This window comes from Oncorhynchus gorbuscha, linkage group LG11 (assembly GCF_021184085.1).
Source record: "Oncorhynchus gorbuscha isolate QuinsamMale2020 ecotype Even-year linkage group LG11, OgorEven_v1.0, whole genome shotgun sequence".
Lineage (NCBI taxonomy): Eukaryota > Metazoa > Chordata > Actinopteri > Salmoniformes > Salmonidae > Oncorhynchus > Oncorhynchus gorbuscha.
In genome coordinates this window covers 14,515,313-14,535,077 of record NC_060183.1, presented here as the reverse complement: position 1 = coordinate 14,535,077, position 19,765 = coordinate 14,515,313, and the positions used below count along the sequence as shown (strand labels likewise).

At 38.6% G+C, this 19,765-nt stretch overlaps 2 protein-coding genes across 2 annotated transcripts in view; both read left to right on the top strand.

Annotated features, from left to right (window-relative positions):
* Nucleotides 1-18,008, top strand: part of LOC123989614 (inactive ubiquitin carboxyl-terminal hydrolase 54-like) — a 53,502-nt gene extending 35,494 nt beyond the window's left edge. Inside the window, exons 13-16 of the mRNA XM_046290734.1 lie at nucleotides 448-774; nucleotides 976-1,100; nucleotides 1,757-1,930; nucleotides 17,977-18,008. Of these exons, the coding sequence (XP_046146690.1) occupies nucleotides 448-774; nucleotides 976-1,100; nucleotides 1,757-1,930; nucleotides 17,977-18,008 (658 nt within the window). The remainder of the gene's footprint in view (nucleotides 1-447; nucleotides 775-975; nucleotides 1,101-1,756; nucleotides 1,931-17,976) is intronic.
* LOC123989613 lies at nucleotides 1,736-19,499 on the top strand. Its single transcript, XM_046290733.1, has 4 exons — nucleotides 1,736-1,915; nucleotides 17,977-18,706; nucleotides 18,827-19,005; nucleotides 19,434-19,499. Exons 2-4 carry the CDS (start codon nucleotides 18,277-18,279, stop codon nucleotides 19,497-19,499), a joined length of 675 nt encoding a protein of 224 aa, XP_046146689.1. The 5' UTR covers nucleotides 1,736-1,915; nucleotides 17,977-18,276.
* Nucleotides 19,500-19,765: the final 266 nt, after the last annotated feature.

Below are 19,765 nucleotides of genomic sequence, written 5' to 3'. Positions count from 1 at the left end.
ATTTGATGGACTGACTTGTTGGAAGGGTGGCATCCTATGAAGGTGCCACGTTGAAAGTCACTGTGCTCTTCAGTAAGGCCAGTCTACTGCCAATGTTTGTCTATGGAGATTGCATGGCTGTGTGCTCAATTTTATACACCAGTCAGCAATGGGTGTGGCTGAAATAGCTGAATCCACTCATTTGAAAGGGTGTCCACATACTTTTGTATATATAGTGTATATACTGACATATATACTAGTACATGTGGGTGTTACTGTACAAAGTGCATGCTCAGTAGAAGCCTTAAATTATTTAATATATTTGTTAAAGTTTGAGTTCTCCAAACTTATTACAAGTTATAAGTTATAAGTTAATTATAAGTTAACATTTGACATAGTTACCTGCTGCAGTATTTTGTCAAGTGTTTTGACTCATGTTTAATGTAAAATGTAACCTATCCTCTCCAGTTCCCCTGGGGGTCCAAGTTACCGGCCGGCCTGGAGGCCACGGAGGGAAGCCCTGAACATCGACAGCACCTTCACCTGCCAGAGAGGCTCACCGCTGGGCTACAGCACCCTGCCTGGGCCCCCTCTACCCTCTGAGTTTCAACAGGGGGCAAGAGAGAGGGCCGTGGGTGTAGGTGGTCTGGGGGGAGATACGGAGGGGGTGGCAGGGATGCCTGGGTTGCCAGGCAACGGCGCGGACTGCCCCCCTCCTCCCCCGTTGAGAGGGGCGGAGTCTCAGCCTCGTTTGATCCAGAGGATGGAAAGTGGTTATGAGAGCAGCCCTGACAGGTACACACACACACACACACACACACACACACACACACACACACACACACACACACACACACACACACACACACACACACACACACACACACACACACACACACACACACACACACACACACACACACACACACACACACACTCCAACATACTGTGACATATGTTATGTAGTCTCACCTCGTTTCTCTCCTTCTCTCTCAGGGTGGTAGGTCAGAAGCGTGTGTTGATGTCTGGTCCATCGTGGCGCACGGTGCCCAAGTCTAAGAGCACCAGTGCCATCCTGCAGGAGCTGCCAGCACCTCACTGGGGCTGCAACAACAGCCTGGGTGTGTGTCTGTGTGTGAGATATCTAACGGTATCAGAGTGGTAGAATGTGTGTGTGTTTGTACAATATTTATAAATGTTTGTTTCTCCCACGTTCCCGTGCATGTGTGTGTTTGCACACGCGTTTGTGTGTGTGTGCATGCGTGCGTGCGTGTGTGCGAGTATGTGTGTGTGCATGCGTGCGTGTGCATGCGTGCGTGCGTGTGTGCTTGCTTGTGTGTGTGTGTGTGTGCGAGTATGTGTGTGTGCATGCGTGCGTGTGCATGCATAAGGTGTGTGTGTGTGTGTGTGTGTGTGTGTGTGTGTGTGTGTGTGTGTGTGTGTGTGTGTGTGTGTGTGTGTGTGTGTGTGTGTGTGTGTGTGTGTGTGTGTGTGTGTGTGTGTGTGTGTGTGTGTGTGTGCGTGTGTGCGTGCGTGTGCGTGTGCGTGTGCGTGCGTGTGCGTGTGCGTGTGTGCATGCATAAGGTGTGTGTGTGTGTGTGTGTGTGCGTGTGTGTGTGTGCATGCATAAGGTGTGTGTGTGTGTGTGTGTGTGTGTGTGTGTGTGTGTGTGTGTGTGTGTGTGTGTGTGTGTGTGTGTGTGTGTGTGTGTGTGTGTGTGTGTGTGTGTGTGTGTGTGTGTGTGTGTGTGTGTGCGTGTGTGCGTGTGTGTGTGCAGGCGCTGGCCGTAGCGAGCTGGATGAGCTTCAGGAGGAGGTGGTGAGGAGAGCGAGGCAGCAGGAGCAGCAGAGGAGGAAGGAGTCGGAGAGAGAAGCTGCCGTGGGATTCAACCCCAGACCCACCAAATACATGGACTTAGACCAGCTACAACACCAAGGTGACGACGGGGAGGGTGTGTGTGTGAGAGAGAGAATGTGTGAGTATGTGTCTGTGTTTTAAGGAAAAGGTGTGTATGTGTGTATGTGTGTGTGTTTTAAGGAGAAAGTGTGTGTGTATGTGTATGTGTTTATCTATAATTTTAGGGACCAGAATTACCCACAAGAATAAGAAACCAACAAAAATGTTACCAACTGGAGACATTCTGTTACTCCCCACAAGGACAAATGCTATTTCTAAGGGATTTAGTATTCAGTTTAAAATTAGTGTTTGGGGTAGGTTTAGGGTTAAGGGTTAGGTTTAGGGTTAGGAGCTAGGGTTAGGGTAGGAGTTAGGGTTAAGGGTTAGGTTTAGGGTTAGGAGCTAGGGTTAGGGTTAAGGTTAGGGTTAAAGTAAGGGTTTGGGTTAATGTTAAGGTTAGGGTAAGGTTTAGGGTTTTGGTCAGGGTTAGGGAAAATAGGATTTTGAGACTGCGATGTGTGTCCCCACAAGGTTAGTTACACAAGACTGTGTGTGTGTATCTAGTGTGTGTGTGTGTGTGTGTGTGTGTGTGTGTGTGTGTGTGTGTGTGTGTGTGTGTGTGTGTGTGTGTGTGTGTGTGTGTGTGTGTGTGTGTGTGTGTGTGTGTGTGTTAGCATGTGTGTGTGTGTGTGTGTGTGTGTGTGTGTTAGCATGTGTGTGTGTTAGCGTGCGCGTGTGTGTTAGCGTGCGTGTGTTACTGTTAGTGTACATGTCTGTGTGTGTGTCTTAGTGTGTTTGTGTATGTCATAGTGTTTGTTTGTCATAGTGAGTGTGTGTGTGTCTTAGTGTTTGTTTGTCTTAGTGAGTGTGTGTGTGTCTTAGTGTTTGTTTGTCTTAGTGAGTGTGTGTGTGTGTCATCATGACCGCCCGTCAGTTCCTCTTCTTTCTTTCCGTCTTGTCTTTCTGTCCTGTCTTTCTGTCCTGTCTTTCTGTCCTGTCTTTCTGTCCTGTCTTTCTGTCTTGTCTTTCTTTCATGTCTTTCTGTCTTGTCTTTCCATCCTGTCTTTCCGTCCTGTCTTTCCGTCCTGTCTTTCTGTCCTGTCTTTCCGTCCTGTCTTTCTGTCTTTCTGTCCTGTCTTTCCATCCTGTCTTTCCGTCCTGTCTTTCTGTCTTGTCTTTTCGTCCTGTCTTTCTGTCCTGTCTTTCTGTCCTGTCTTTCTGTCCTGTCTTTCTGTTCTGTCTTTCTGTCTTGTCTTTCTTTCCTGTCTTTCTGTCTTGTCTTTCCATCCTGTCTTTCCATCCTGTCTTTCCGTCCTGTCTTTCTGTCCTGTCTTTCCGTCCTGTCTTTCTGTCCTGTCTTTCCATCCTGTCTTTCCGTCCTGTCTTTTTTGTCTTGTCTTTTCGTCCTGTCTTTCTGTCCTGTCTTTCTGTCCTGTCTTTCTGTCCTGTCTTTCTGTCCTGTCTTTCTGTCCTGTCTTTCTGTCTTGTCTTTCTTTCATGTCTTTCTGTCTTGTCTTTCCATCCTGTCTTTCCGTCCTGTCTTTCTGTCCTGTCTTTCCGTCCTGTCTTTCTGTCTTTCTGTCCTGTCTTTCCATCCTGTCTTTCCGTCCTGTCTTTCTGTCTTGTCTTTTCGTCCTGTCTTTCTGTCCTGTCTTTCTGTCCTGTCTTTCTGTCCTGTCTTTCTGTTCTGTCTTTCTGTCTTGTCTTTCTTTCCTGTCTTTCTGTCTTGTCTTTCCATCCTGTCTTTCCATCCTGTCTTTCCGTCCTGTCTTTCTGTCCTGTCTTTCCGTCCTGTCTTTCTGTCCTGTCTTTCCATCCTGTCTTTCCGTCCTGTCTTTTTTGTCTTGTCTTTTCATCCTGTCTTTCTGTCCTGTCTTTCTGTCCTGTCTTTCTGTCCTGTCTTTCTGTCCTGTCTTTCTGTCCTGTCTTTCTGTCTTGTCTTTTCGTCCTGTCTTTCTGTCCTGTCTTTCTGTCCTGTCTTTCCGTCCTGTCTTTCTGTCTTGTCTTTCCGTCCTGTCTTTCTGTCTTGTCTTTCCGTCCTGTCTTTCTGTCTTTCTGTCCTGTCTTTCCATCCTGTCTTTCCGTCCTGTCTTTCTGTCTTGTCTTTTCGTCCTGTCTTTCTGTCCTGTCTTTCTGTCCTGTCTTTCTGTCTTGTCTTTCTTTCCTGTCTTTCTGTCTTGTCTTTCCATCCTGTCTTTCCATCCTGTCTTTCCGTCCTGTCTTTCTGTCCTGTCTTTCCGTCCTGTCTTTCTGTCCTGTCTTTCCATCCTGTCTTTCCGTCCTGTCTTTTTTGTCTTGTCTTTTCATCCTGTCTTTCTGTCCTGTCTTTCTGTCCTGTCTTTCTGTCCTGTCTTTCTGTCCTGTCTTTCTGTCCTGTCTTTCTGTCTTGTCTGTTTTCTGTCTTTCTGTCCTGTCTTTCTGTCCTGTCTTTCTGTCCTGTCTTTTCGTCCTGTCTTTCCGTCCTGTCTTTCTGTCCTGTCTTTCTGTCCTGTCTTTCCGTCCTGTCTTTCCGTCCTGTCTTTCTGTCTTGTCTTTTCGTCCTGTCTTTCCGTCCTGTCTTTCTGTCTTGTCTTTCCGTCCTGTCTTTCTGTCTTGTCTTTTCGTCCTGTCTTTCTGTCCTGTCTTTCTGTCCTTTCTTTCCGTCCTGTCTTTCTGTCTTTCTGTCTGTACGTGTGCGTGTGTGTGTGTCGGTATAACAGTGTATAGACCAGTGTTTCTGTCCTGTCTTGAGGTTTTAGAGTCCTGTGTGCATGTCTTTCTGTCCTGTCTTTTGGTCCAGCACTTTCTGCACACCATCGCTGGGTGGTTAATGGATTCGTTGAATCAGGTGTCTTTGTGTTCCTGTGTCAAACTTTCTGTGTCTGTTTATCCTGTCCTGTCACCTTCAAAACACACTTGTCTTTCACACACACACACACACTGTCTTGTCTTTCACGTCCTGTCTTTCACACACACACACACACACTTTCCATCACACACTTTCACACACACACACACACTGTCACACACACACACACACCTGTCACACACACACACACACACACACACACAACCTGGCTAAATCAATGGCATTATTGAAATGCGATTCAATGGTTTTAGGGTTACTAATGTTAGTGCTTTAAGCCAATACTAACCACCCCAGTCTGCCTGGTTCCATCTAACATGTCAACAGGAGAGCAACATCACTGCTCAGTACAGGACAACGTTGATAAGACTCGTTGGGAACCTGCTTGTCGTCTCTGAACGTAGCCCAGATTTGATGGTTGCTCTCCTGTTGTGTTTCTTGCATCTTCTCCTCACTAAACGCTGCACAACAGCTGCTCGCTCTCTCTTGAAAACCTCACCTCTCTCTCATTGACTAACACGCATACACACACACGTGCACGCGCACACGCACACGCACACACACACAGAGGAGCAGTTTGCATGCTTCATAACCACTCCTCTACTTTGCTTCTCTTTTTCTGTCTTTCCTTCATACCTCTTTCCCCCTCTATTTCTGTTCTATTCCTCTATTTCTGTTCTATTCCTCTATTTCTGTTCTATTCCTCTATTTCTGTTCTATTCCTCTCTTTCTGTTCTATTCCTCTATTTCTGTTCTATTCCTCTATTTCTGTTCTATCCTATTTCTGTTCTATTCCTGTCTTTCTGTTCTATTCTTCTATTCTGTTCTATTCCTCTATTTCTTTCTGTTCTATTCCTCTATTTCTGTTCTATTCCTGTCTATTTCTGTTCTATTCTTTCTATTTCTGTTCTATTCCTCTATTTCTGTTCTATTCCTCTATTTCTGTTCTATTCCATTTCTGTTCTTTCCGTCTATTTCTGTTCTATTCCTCTATTTCTGTTCTATTCCGTCTATTTCTGTCTATTCCTCTATTTCTGTTTATCCTCTATTTCTGTTCTATTCCTCTATTTCTTTTCTATTCCTCTTTTCTTTTCTATTCCTGTATTTCTGTTCTATTCTGTCTCTATTTCTGTTCTGTCCTCTCTTTCTGTTCTATTCCTCTGTTTCTGTTCTTTCCTCTATTTCTGTTCTATTCCTCTATTTCTGTTCTATCCTCTATTTCTGTTCTATGTCTATTTCTGTTCTATTCCTCTATTTCTTTTCTATTTGTCTATTTCTTTTCTATTCCTCTATTTCTGTTCTATTCTTTCTATTTCTGTTCTATTCCTCTATTTCTGTTCTATTCCTCTATTTCTGTTCTATTCCTCTATTTCTTTCTATTCCTGTCTTTCTGTTCTATTCTCTATTTCTGTTCTATACCTCTATTTCTGTTCTATTCCTCTATTTATTTTCTATTCCTCTATTTCTTTTCTATTCTTTCTATTTCTGTTCTATTCTCATTTCTGTTCTATTCCTCCTTTCTTTTCTATTCCTCTATTTCTGTTCTAATCTCTATTTCTGTTCTATTCCTCTATTTCTGTTCTATTCCTCTATTTCTATTCTATTGCTCTATTTCTGTTCTATTCCTCTATTTCTATTCTATTGCTCTATTTCTGTTCTATTCTCTCCTTTCTATTCTATTCCTCTATTTCTGTTATAATCCTCTATTTCTGTTATAATCCTCTATTTCTGTTCTATTCCTCTATTTCTGTTCTATTCCTCTATTTCTGTTCTATTCCTCTATTTCTGTTCTATTCCTCTATTTCTGTTCTATTCCTCTATTTCTGTTCTATTCCTCTATTTCTGTTCTTCTATTCCTCTATTTCTTTCTATTCCTCTATTTCTGTTCTTACCTCTATTTCTGTTCTATTCCTCCTTTCTTTTCTATTCCTCTATTTCTTTCTATTCCTCTATTTCTGTTCTATTCCTCTATTTCTGTTCTATTCCTCTATTTCTGTTCTATTCCTCTATTTCTATTATATTCCTCTATTTCTGTTCTATTCCTCTCTTTCTGTTCTATTCCTCTATTTCTATTCTATTCCTCTTTATATTATATTCCTCTATTTCTGTTCTATTCCTCTATTTCTGTTATATTCCTCTATTTCTGTTCTATTCCTCTATTTCTATTATATTCCTCTATTTCTGTTCTATTCCTCTCTTTCTGTTCTATTCCTCTATTTCTATTCTATTCCTCTTTATATTATATTCCTCTATTTCTGTTCTATTCCTCTATTTCTGTTCTATTCATCTATTCTGTTCTATTCCTCTATTTCTATTCTATTCCTCTATTTCTGTTTCTATTCCTCTATTTCTGTTCTATACCTCTATTTCTGTTCTATTCCTCTATTTCTGTTCTATTCCTCTATTCTGTTCTATTCCTCTATTTCTGTTATATTCCTCTATTTCTGTTATATACCTCTATTTCTATTCTATTCCTCTATTTCTGTTCTATTGCTCTATTTCTATTCTATTGCTCTATTTCTGTTCTATTCCTCTATTTCTATTCTATGCCTCTATTTCTGTTATAATCCTCTATTTCTGTTCTATTCCTCTATTTCTGTTCTATTCCTCTCTTTGTTCTATTCATATTTCTGTTCTATTCCTCTCTTTCTGTTCTATTCTTCTCTTTTTGTTCTATTCCTCTATTTCTGTTCTATTCCTCTCTTTCTGTTCTATTCCTCTATTTCTATTCTATTCCTCTATTTCTATTATATTCCTCTATTTCTGTTCTATTCCTCTATTTCTATTATATTCCTCTATTTCTGTTTTATTCCTCTCTTTCTGTTCTATTCCTCTATTTCTATTCTATTCCTCTTTATATTATATTCCTCTATTTCTATTCTATTCCTCTATTTCTATTATATTCCTCTATTTCTGTTCTATTCCTCTATTTCTATTATATTCCTCTATTTCTGTTTTATTCCTCTCTTTCTGTTCTATTCCTCTATTTCTATTCTATTCCTCTTTATATTATATTCCTCTATTTCTATTCTATTCCTCTATTTCTATTATGTTCCTCTATTTCTGTTCTATTCCTCTATTTCTGTTCTATTCCTCTATTTCTGTTCTATTCCTCTATTTCTGTTCTATTCCTCTATTTCTGTTCTATTCCCCCTCTATTTCTGTTCTATTCCTCTATTTCTGTTCTATTCCTCTATTTCTGTTCTATTCCTCTATTTCTGTTCTATTCCTCTATTTCTTTTCTATTCCTCTATTTCTTTTCTATTGCTCTATTTCTGTTCTATTCCTCTATTTCTGTTCTATTCCTCTATTTCTGTTATATTCCTCTATTTCTGTTCTATTGCTCTATTTCTGTTCTATTCCTCTATTTCTATTCTATTCCTCTATTTCTGTTCTATTCCTCTATTTCTATTCTATTCCTCTATTTCTGTCCTCTATTTCTGTTATAATCCTCTATTTCTGTTCTATTCCTCTATTTCTGTTCTATTCCTCTCTTTTGTTCTATTCCTATTTCTGTTCTCTTCCTCTCTTTCTGTTCTATTCTTCTCTTTTTGTTCTATTCCTCTATTTCTGTTCTATTCCTCTATTTCTGTTCTATTCCTCTATTTCTTTTCTATTCCTCTATTTCTTTTCTATTCCTCTATTTCTGTTCTATTCCTCTATTTCTATTCTATTCCTCTATTTCTGTTATATTCCTCTATTTCTGTTCTATTCCTCTATTTCTGTTCTATTCCTCTATTTCTGTTCTATTCCTCTATTTCTGTTCTATTCCTCTATTTCTTTTCTATTCCTCTATTTCTGTTCTATTCCTCTATTTCTGTTCTATTCCTCTATTTCTGTTCTATTCCTCTATTTCTGTTCTATTGCTCTATTTCTGTTCTATTCCTCTATTTCTGTTCTATTCCTCTATTTCTGTTCTATTCCTCTATTTCTGTTCTATTCCTCTATTTCTGTTCTATTCCTCTATTTCTGTTCTATACCTCTATTTCTGTTCTATTCCTCTATTTCTGTTCTATTCCTCTATTTCTGTTATATTCCTCTATTTCTGTTCTATTCCTCTATTTCTATTATATTCCTCTATTTCTGTTCTATTCCTCTCTTTCTGTTCTATTCCTCTATTTCTATTCTATTCCTCTTTATATTATATTCCTCTATTTCTGTTCTATTCCTCTATTTCTGTTCTATTCATCTATTCTGTTCTATTCCTCTATTTCTATTCTATTCCTCTATTTCTGTTCTATTCCTCTATTTCTGTTCTATACCTCTATTTCTGTTCTATTCCTCTATTTCTGTTCTATTCCTCTATTCTGTTCTATTCCTCTATTTCTGTTATATTCCTCTATTTCTGTTATATACCTCTATTTCTATTCTATTCCTCTATTTCTGTTCTATTGCTCTATTTCTGTTCTATTCCTCTATTTCTGTTCTATTCCTCTATTTCTATTATATTCCTCTATTTCTGTTTTGTTCCTCTCTTTCTGTTCTATTCCTCTATTTCTGTTCTATTCCTCTATTTCTGTTCTATTCCTCTATTTCTATTCTATTCCTCTATTTCTGTTCTATTCCTCTATTTCTGTTCTATACCTCTATTTCTGTTCTATTCCTCTATTTCTTTTCTATTCCTCTATTTCTTTTCTATTCCTCTATTTCTGTTCTATTCCTCTATTTCTGTTCTATTCCTCTATTTCTGTTCTATTCCTCTATTTCTATTATATTGCTCTATTTCTGTTCTATTCCTCTATTTCTATTCTATTGCTCTATTTCTGTTCTATTCCTCTATTTCTATTCTATTCCTCTATTTCTGTTATAATCCTCTATTTCTGTTCTATTCCTCTATTTCTGTTCTATTCCTCTCTTTCTGTTCTATTCCTCTATTTCTATTCTATTCCTCTATTTCTATTATATTCCTCTATTTCTGTTCTATTCCTCTATTTCTATTATATTCCTCTATTTCTGTTTTATTCCTCTCTTTCTGTTCTATTCCTCTATTTCTATTCTATTCCTCTTTATATTATATTCCTCTATTTCTATTCTATTCCTCTATTTCTATTATGTTCCTCTATTTCTGTTCTATTCCTCTATTTCTGTTCTATTCCTCTATTTCTGTTCTATTCCTCTATTTCTGTTCTATTCCTCTATTTCTGTTCTATTCCTCTATTTCTATTCTATTCCTCTATTTCTGTTCTATTCCTCTATTTCTGTTCTATACCTCTATTTCTGTTCTATTCCTCTATTTCTTTTCTATTCCTCTATTTCTTTCTATTCCTCTATTTCTGTTCTATTCCTCTATTTCTGTTCTATTCCTCTATTTCTGTTCTATTCCTCTATTTCTATTCTATTGCTCTATTTCTGTTCTATTCCTCTATTTCTATTCTATTGCTCTATTTCTGTTCTATTCCTCTATTTCTATTCTATTCCTCTATTTCTGTTATAATCCTCTATTTCTGTTATAATCCTCTATTTCTGTTCTATTCCTCTATTTCTGTTCTATTCCTCTCTTTGTTCTATTCCTATTTCTGTTCTCTTCCTCTCTTTCTGTTCTATTCTTCTCTTTTTGTTCTATTCCTCTATTTCTGTTCTATTCCTCTCTTTCTGTTCTATTCCTCTATTTCTATTCTATTCCTCTATTTCTATTATATTCCTCTATTTCTGTTCTATTCCTCTATTTCTATTATATTCCTCTATTTCTGTTTTATTCCTCTCTTTCTGTTCTATTCCTCTATTTCTATTCTATTCCTCTTTATATTATATTCCTCTATTTCTATTCTATCCCTCTATTTCTATTATGTTCCTCTATTTCTGTTCTATTCCTCTATTTCTGTTCTATTCCTCTATTTCTGTTCTATTCCTCTATTTCTGTTCTATTCCTCTATTTCTGTTCTATTCCTCTATTTCTGTTCTATTCCTCTATTTCTGTTCTATTCCTCTATTTCTGTTCTATACCTCTATTTCTGTTCTATTCCTCTATTTCTTTTCTATTCCTCTATTTCTTTTCTATTCCTCTATTTCTGTTCTATTCCTCTATTTCTGTTCTATTCCTCTATTTCTGTTCTATTCCTCTATTTCTATTCTATTGCTCTATTTCTGTTCTATTCCTCTATTTATATTCTATTGCTCTATTTCTGTTCTATTCCTCTATTTCTATTCTATTCCTCTATTTCTGTTATAATCCTCTATTTCTGTTATAATCCTCTATTTCTGTTCTATTCCTCTATTTCTGTTCTATTCCTCTCTTTGTTCTATTCCTATTTCTGTTCTCTTCCTCTCTTTCTGTTCTATTCTTCTCTTTTTGTTCTATTCCTCTATTTCTGTTCTATTCCTCTCTTTCTGTTCTATTCCTCTATTTCTATTCTATTCCTCTATTTCTATTATATTCCTCTATTTCTGTTCTATTCCTCTATTTCTATTATATTCCTCTATTTCTGTTTTATTCCTCTCTTTCTGTTCTATTCCTCTATTTCTATTCTATTCCTCTTTATATTATATTCCTCTATTTCTATTCTATTCCTCTATTTCTATTATGTCCCTCTATTTCTGTTCTATTCCCCTATTTCTGTTCTATTCCTCTATTTCTGTTCTATTCCTCTATTTCTGTTCTATTCCTCTATTTCTGTTCTATTCCTCTATTTCTGTTCTATTCCTCTATTTCTGTTCTATACCTCTATTTCTGTTCTATTCCTCTATTTCTTTTCTATTCCTCTATTTCTTTTCTATTCCTCTATTTCTGTTCTATTCCTCTATTTCTGTTCTATTCCTCTATTTCTGTTCTATTCCTCTATTTCTGTTCTATTCCTCTATTTCTGTTCTATTCCTCTATTTCTGTTCTATTCCTCTATTTCTGTTCTATACCTCTATTTCTGTTCTATTCCTCTATTTCTTTTCTATTCCTCTATTTCTTTTCTATTCCTCTATTTCTGTTCTATTCCTCTATTTCTGTTCTATTCCTCTATTTCTGTTCTATTCCTCTATTTCTGTTCTATTCCTCTATTTCTGTTCTATTCCTCTATTTCTGTTCTATTCCTCTATTTCTGTTCTATTCCTCTATTTCTTTTCTATTCCTCTATTTCTTTTCTATTCCTCTATTTCTGTTCTATTCCTCTATTTCTGTTCTATTCCTCTATTTCTGTTCTATTGCTCTATTTCTGTTCTATTCCTCTTTTTCTGTTCTATTCCTCTATTTCTGTTCTATTCCTCTATTTCTGTTCTATTCCTCTATTTCTGTTCTATTCCTCTATTTCTGTTCTATACCTCTATTTCTGTTCTATTCCTCTATTTCTGTTCTATTCCTCTATTTCTGTTATATTCCTCTATTTCTGTTCTATTCCTCTATTTCTATTATATTCCTCTATTTCTGTTCTATTCCTCTCTTTCTGTTCTATTCCTCTATTTCTATTCTATTCCTCTTTATATTATATTCCTCTATTTCTGTTCTATTCCTCTATTTCTGTTCTATTAATCTATTCTGTTCTATTCCTCTATTTCTATTCTATTCCTCTATTTCTGTTCTATTCCTCTATTTCTGTTCTATACCTCTATTTCTGTTCTATTCCTCTATTTCTGTTCTATTCCTCTATTCTGTTCTATTCCTCTATTTCTGTTATATTCCTCTATTTCTGTTATATACCTCTATTTCTATTCTATTCCTCTATTTCTGTTCTATTGCTCTATTTCTGTTCTATTCCTCTATTTCTGTTCTATTCCTCTATTTCTATTATATTCCTCTATTTCTGTTTTGTTCCTCTCTTTCTGTTCTATTCCTCTATTTCTGTTCTATTCCTCTATTTCTGTTCTATTCCTCTATTTCTATTCTATTCCTCTATTTCTGTTCTATTCCTCTATTTCTGTTCTATACCTCTATTTCTGTTCTATTCCTCTATTTCTGTTCTATTCCTCTATTTCTTTTCTATTCCTCTATTTCTGTTCTATTCCTCTATTTCTGTTCTATTCCTCTATTTCTGTTCTATTCCTCTATTTCTATTCTATTGCTCTATTTCTGTTCTATTCCTCTATTTCTATTCTATTGCTCTATTTCTGTTCTATTCCTCTATTTCTATTCTATTCCTCTATTTCTGTTATAATCCTCTATTTCTGTTCTATTCCTCTATTTCTGTTCTATTCCTCTCTTTGTTCTATTCATATTTCTGTTCTATTCCTCTCTTTCTGTTCTATTCTTCTCTTTTTGTTCTATTCCTCTATTTCTGTTCTATTCCTCTCTTTCTGTTCTATTCCTCTATTTCTATTATATTCCTCTATTTATATTATATTCCTCTATTTCTGTTCTATTCCTCTATTTCTATTATATTCCTCTATTTCTGTTTTATTCCTCTCTTTCTGTTCTATTCCTCTATTTCTATTCTATTCCTCTTTATATTATATTCCTCTATTTCTATTCTATTCCTCTATTTCTATTATGTTCCTCTATTTCTGTTCTATTCCTCTATTTCTGTTCTATTCCTCTCTTTGTTCTATTCCTATTTCTGTTCTATTCCTCTCTTTCTGTTCTATCCCTCTATTTCTGTTCTATTCCTCTATTTCTGTTCTATTCCTCTATTTCTGTTCTATACCTCTATTTCTGTTCTATTCCTCTATTTCTGTTCTATTCCTCTATTTCTGTTATATTCCTCTATTTCTGTTCTATTCCTCTATTTCTATTATATGCCTCTATTTCTGTTCTATTCCTCTCTTTCTGTTCTATTCCTCTATTTCTATTCTATTCCTCTTTATATTATATTCCTCTATTTCTGTTCTATTCCTCTATTTCTGTTCTATTCCTCTATTCTGTTCTATTCCTCTATTTCTATTCTATTCCTCTATTTCTGTTCTATTCCTCTATTTCTGTTCTATACCTCTATTTCTGTTCTATTCCTCTATTTCTGTTCTATTCCTCTATTCTGTTCTATTCCTCTATTTCTGTAATATGCCTCTATTTCTGTTATATAACTCTATTTCTATTCTATTCCTCTATTTCTGTTCTATTGCTCTATTTCTGTTCTGTTCCTCTATTTCTGTTCTATTCCTCTATTTCTATTATATTCCTCTATTTCTGTTTTGTTCCTCTCTTTCTGTTCTATTCCTCTATTTCTGTTCTATTCCTCTATTTCTGTTCTATTCCTCTATTTCTATTCTATTCCTCTATTTCTGTTCTATTCCTCTATTTCTGTTCTATACCTCTATTTCTGTTCTATTCCTCTATTTCTGTTCTATTCCTCTATTTCTTTTCTATTCCTCTATTTCTGTTCTATTCCTCTATTTCTGTTCTATTCCTCTATTTCTGTTCTATTCCTCTATTTCTATTCTATTGCTCTATTTCTATTCTATTGCTCTATTTCTGTTCTATTCCTCTATTTCTATTCTATTGCTCTATTTCTGTTCTATTCCTCTATTTCTATTCTATTCCTCTATTTCTGTTATAATCCTCTATTTCTGTTCTATTCCTCTATTTCTGTTCTATTCCTCTCTTTGTTCTATTCCTATTTCTGTTCTATTCCTCTCTTTCTGTTCTATTCTTCTCTTTTTGTTCTATTCCTCTATTTCTGTTCTATTCCTCTCTTTCTGTTCTATTCCTCTATTTCTATTCTATTCCTCTATTTCTGTTCTATTCCTCTATTTCTATTATATTCCTCTATTTCTGTTTTATTCCTCTCTTTCTGTTCTATTCCTCTATTTCTATTCTATTCCTCTTTATATTATATTCCTCTATTTCTATTCTATTCCTCTATTTCTATTATGTTCCTCTATTTCTGTTCTATTCCTCTATTTCTGTTCTATTCCTCTCTTTGTTCTATTCCTATTTCTGTTCTATTCCTCTCTTTCTGTTCTATTCTTCTCTTTTTGTTCTATTCCTCTATTTCTGTTATATTCCTCTCTTTCTGTTCTATTCCTCTATTTCTATTCTATTCCTCTATTTCTGCTCTATTCCTCTATTTCTGCTCTATTCCTGTTCTATTCCTCTCTTTGTTCTATTCCTCTATTTCTGTTCTATTCCTCTATTTCTGTTCTATTCCTCTATTTCTGTTCTATTCCTCTATTTCTTTTCTATTCCTCTATTTCTTTTTTATTCCTCTATTTCTGTTCTATTCCTCTATTTCTGTTCTATTCCTCTATTCTGTTCTATTCCTATTATATTCCTCTATTTCTGTTCTATACCTCTATTTCTGTTCTATTCCTCTATTTCTATTCTATTCCTCTTTATATTATATTGCTCTATTTCTGTTCTATTCCTCTCTTTGTTCTAATCCTCTATTTCTGTTCTATTCCTCTATTTCTGTTCTATTCCTCTCTATTCTTCTCTTTTTGTTCTATTCCTCTATTTCTATTCTATTCCTCTATTTCTGTTCTATTGCTCTATTTCTGTTCTATTCCTCTATTTCTGTTCTATTCCTCTATTTCTATTATATTCCTCTATTTCTGTTTTGTTCCTCTCTTTCTGTTCTATTCCTCTATTTCTGTTCTATTCCTCTATTTCTGTTCTATTCCTCTCTTTGTTCTAATCCTCTATTTCTGTTCTATTCCTCTATTTCTGTTCTATTCCTCTCTATTCTTCTCTTTTTGTTCTATTCCTCTATTTCTATTCTATTCCTCTATTTCTGTTCTATTGCTCTATTTCTGTTCTATTCCTCTATTTCTGTTCTATTCCTCTATTTCTATTATATTCCTCTATTTCTGTTTTGTTCCTCTCTTTCTGTTCTATTCCTCTATTTCTGTTCTATTCCTCTATTTCTGTTCTATTCCTCTATTTCTATTCTATTCCTCTATTTCTGTTCTATTCCTCTATGTCTGTTCTTTACCTCTATTTCTGTTCTATTCCTCTATTTCTTTTCTATTCCTCTATTTCTTTTCTATTCCTCTATTTCTGTTTTGTTCCTCTCTTTCTGTTCTATTCCTCTATTTCTATTCTATTCCTGTCTTTCTTTCCATCTCTGTTTCTATTCTATTCCTCATGTTTTCCATCTCTCTCCATCTCTCTCTGTATCTCTCTCTCCATCTCTCTCTATTTCCATCTCTCTCTGTATCTCTCTCTCCATCTCTCTCTATTTCCATCTCTCTCTGTATCTCTCTCTGTATCTCTCTCCGTCTCTCTCTGTATCTCTCTCCATCTCTCTCTGTATCTCTCTCCATCTCTCTCTATTTCCATCTCTCTCCATCTCTCTTTCCATCTCTCTCTATTTCCATCTCTCTCTGTATCTCTCTCCATCTCTCTCTATTTCCATCTCTCTCCATCTCTATTTCCATCTCTCTCTGTATCTCTCTCTCCATCTCTCTCTATTTCCATCTCTCTCTGTATCTCTCTCCATCTCTCTCTATTTCCATCTCTCTCTGTATCTCTCTCCATCTCTCTCTATTTCCATCTCTCTGTATCTCTCTCTATTTCCATCTCTCTCCATTTCCATCTCTCTCTGTATCTCTCTCCATCTCTCTCTATTTCCATCTCTCTCTGTATCTCTCTCCATCTCTCTCTATTTCCATCTCTCTCTGTATCTCTTTCCATCTCTCTCTATTTCCATCTCTCTCTGTATCTCTCTCCATCTCTCTCTATTTCCATCTCTCTCTGTATCTCTCTCCATCTCTCTCTATTTCCATCTCTCTCTGTATCTCTCTCTATTTCCATCTCTCTCCATCTCTCTCTATTTCCATCTCTCTCTGTATCTCTCTCTCCATCTCTCTCTATTTCCATCTCTCTCTGTATCTCTCTCCATCTCTCTCTATTTCCATCTCTCTCTGTATTTCTCTCTCCATCTCTCTCTATTTCCATCTCTCTCTGTATCTCTCTCCATCTCTCTCTATTTCCATCTCTCTCTGTATTTCTCTCTCCATCTCTCTCTATTTCCATCTCTCTCTGTATCTCTCTCCATCTCTCTCTATTTCCATCTCTCTGGATCTCTCTCTTTATTTCTCTCTCTCCATCTCTCTCTATTTCCATCTCTCTCTGTATCTCTCTCCATCTCTCTATTTCCATCTCTCTCTGTATTTCTCTCTCCATCTCTCTCTATTTCCATCTCTCTCTGTATCTCTCTCTGTATCTCTCTCCATCTCTCTCTATTTCCATCTCTCTCTCCATCTCTCTCTATTTCCATCTCTCTCTGTATCTCTCTCCATCTCTCTCTGTATCTCTCTCCATCTCTCTCTATTTCCATCTCTCTCTGTATCTCTCTCCATCTCTCTCTATTTCCATCTCTCTCTGTATCTCTCTCTCCATCTCTCTCTATTTCCATCTCTCTCTGTATCTCTCTCTGTATCTCTCTCCATCTCTCTCTATTTCCATCTCTCTCCATCTCTCTCTATTTCCATCTCTCTCTGTATCTCTCTCTCCATCTCTCTCTATTTCCATCTCTCTCTGTATCTCTGTATCTCTCTCCATCTCTCTCTATTTCCATCTCTCTCTGTATCTCTCTCCATCTCTCTCTATTTTCATCTCTCTCTGTATCTCTCCTCCTGCTTTCTCATCAACATTCTCAGCTGTGCTCAGCCCCCTGCATGAGGCTAATTCTCATAGTGGATTGACTGTAGCTGCGTGCATGAGGAGCACTGCGGAGCCAATAACACAGGAACAGGATATGGAGCAGGAAACAGGAAGCACCAGTCCACAGGGACATCGCAGGTACCATAACTGTCCCCTGTGTGTCCCCGAAACCCACACAGGACCCCCCTGTGTGTGTCCCAGCTCTGCTTGTCCAAAAAACACCACTCTGTGTGTGTGCCAGCTCTGCTTGTCCAAAAACCACCCCAGGACCCTCTGTGTGTGTCCCAGATCTGCCTGTCCAAAACCTCCTCTGTGTGTAGTGCAGTAGAGTGGACAGTGTCTGTATCTGTCTGTGTTGGTCAATGCTGATCTTGACTGGTTTGTACTAGTACTTGATGGTGAGATATCTGTGAGGGGCTGGTGCTGGGTTGGATGGCAGGTATCCTGCTCTATCTCATGTATTCTCTATTCTCTTCCTCCTCTCCTCTATTCATCAAAATAGACCTGTGATTTATGGTGACTGCTGCAAAGTCTTCCGGGTAATTATTACTGAGCCAGCCAGCGGAGATGTGGATAATTAATGTGGGGGGTGGGGGATGGTGTGTGTGAGTATGTGTGGTGACATAGTGCCGTGTAGCTCTATAAATACTACATTACACAGTCATAAACCTAACATAAGAGGCTTTCATTTCTACATATTCCATCATTTTCATTTTAAGTGTTTTTAAAAATCTTTATTTGTGATTGTGATTGTGATTGGCTCCTAAGTGTCCCTTCTCTTCTGTGGTCCAATCAGTGAACAGTCTGGCCCGCTCCAAGTACTGCTGACGCCCAATCAGGAGGGGGAAGAGGTCCGGCCAGCCTACCAGGATGCAACCCTGGGCCCTGGTCAGCCCCCTCTCCACTCATCCCTCCCACGCCCTTCCACCAACAACCCCCCAGCACAGGTTGAGGAGGGTGAGAAGGAGGAGCAGGTGAGGAGGGGTGAGGGAGGACAGGGAATGAGCCTGGAGGAGTTGTTACAGGCTGGGGGTGTGGACCTGTTGGCAGACACCTGGCCATCTCTCTCCCCTCTCTATCTCTCAGACTCTGGGATATGTCTCACACACACGCTCCCCCCTCACACACACACTCTTACTCTGACCCCCAATACACTCACCCTCCATCCTCACATACAAACCCTGAGCACCCACACACACACTCCGACCGTCCACCCACCCCCTGCTCCTCCCGCAGTCATCCCCACCCATCACCCTCCACTGCCTCTCCACATTGGCCCGATCAAGGTTCCGCCGCCAACACCTTCACACGTCATTGGTCCTCCTGGAGCGTGGACCGCCCAGATGCCGTGGTTACGCCATATGACACACCTCCAGACCGCCGCCTCCCATTTAGGCCACACCTCCCCTACCGAAACTACAACTTCCAGCCTGCCCCTGGGCAGCATGACGCCTGTGACCCTGAGGAGGCAGAGTTTTCAGAGCTGGACTTCCTATGCCGGGCCAGCCTCCAGGCAGGATGTAGAGGTAGGTACTGCAGACTATAGTTGTGTGTATGTAGCTGTGAGTCTAGTATATGTAAGAAGTTGTGTGTGTATATAGTGAGTATGATCCCTGACCTCCAGACTGTGCCCTGTGTGTGTCTAGGTGGTAGCCCGGTCAGGAGGCTGCAGTGTGGGGTAGGAGGGCCAGCCCGTTCCCTCACCCCCAATGCCAACATGGAGAGGAGTGAGTACCAGACTGACTGCAGCAGCACAATGGTCCACAGTCTGAGCGGCACAATCATCAACCCGCGTCGCCACGGTCTCGCCGCAACACGCAGCTTTGTGAGTGTATCGTACACACACACGCACACACACGCATTCCTACTCTCCAGGCGTCATGTTGTAGACTTGTAGTCTGTTTTACCTTCAATTCTCATCTATACTCTATCATCGCTCTCTCTCTCTCTCTCTCTCTCTCTCTCTCTCTCTCTCTCTCTCTCTCTCTCTCTCTCTCTCTCTCTCTCTCTCTCTCTCTCTCTCTCTCTCTCTCTCTCCCTCCTGATGGTGCCTCTACTTCTTACCTAATCTCATCTGGGACCCTGTATCGCTACAGCATCATCTTCATCATCATCTTCATCATCATCATCATCATCATCATCATCATCATCACACCAGTCCTTCCATATCTCCATTCAGGCCATTTTGACGTCACCCTTTACCCTTCACCGCTTGGGCCTGTCCGTCACTCTGTGTTGTCCCTGCCCCTGCAGGAAATGTCCAATGGTGCGGGGAGTTTCTGGTGTCTGACTGGGGTGAAGCTGTCTTCAGACCACTGATCTGCCTCCATATGCATCTACACTACAGGCACCTTCCAGACCAGCCCTCTGAGGTCCTAACCCTCCACACTGCTACAGGCACTTTCCAGGGCAGCCCTCTGGGGGTCCTAACCCTCCACACTGCTACAGGCACTTTCCAGGGCAGCCCTCTGGGGTCCTAACCCTCCACACTGCTACAGGCACTTTCCAGGGCAGCCCTCTGGGGTCCTAACCCTCCACACTGCTACAGGCACTTTCCAGGGCAGCCCTCTGGGGTCCTAACCCTC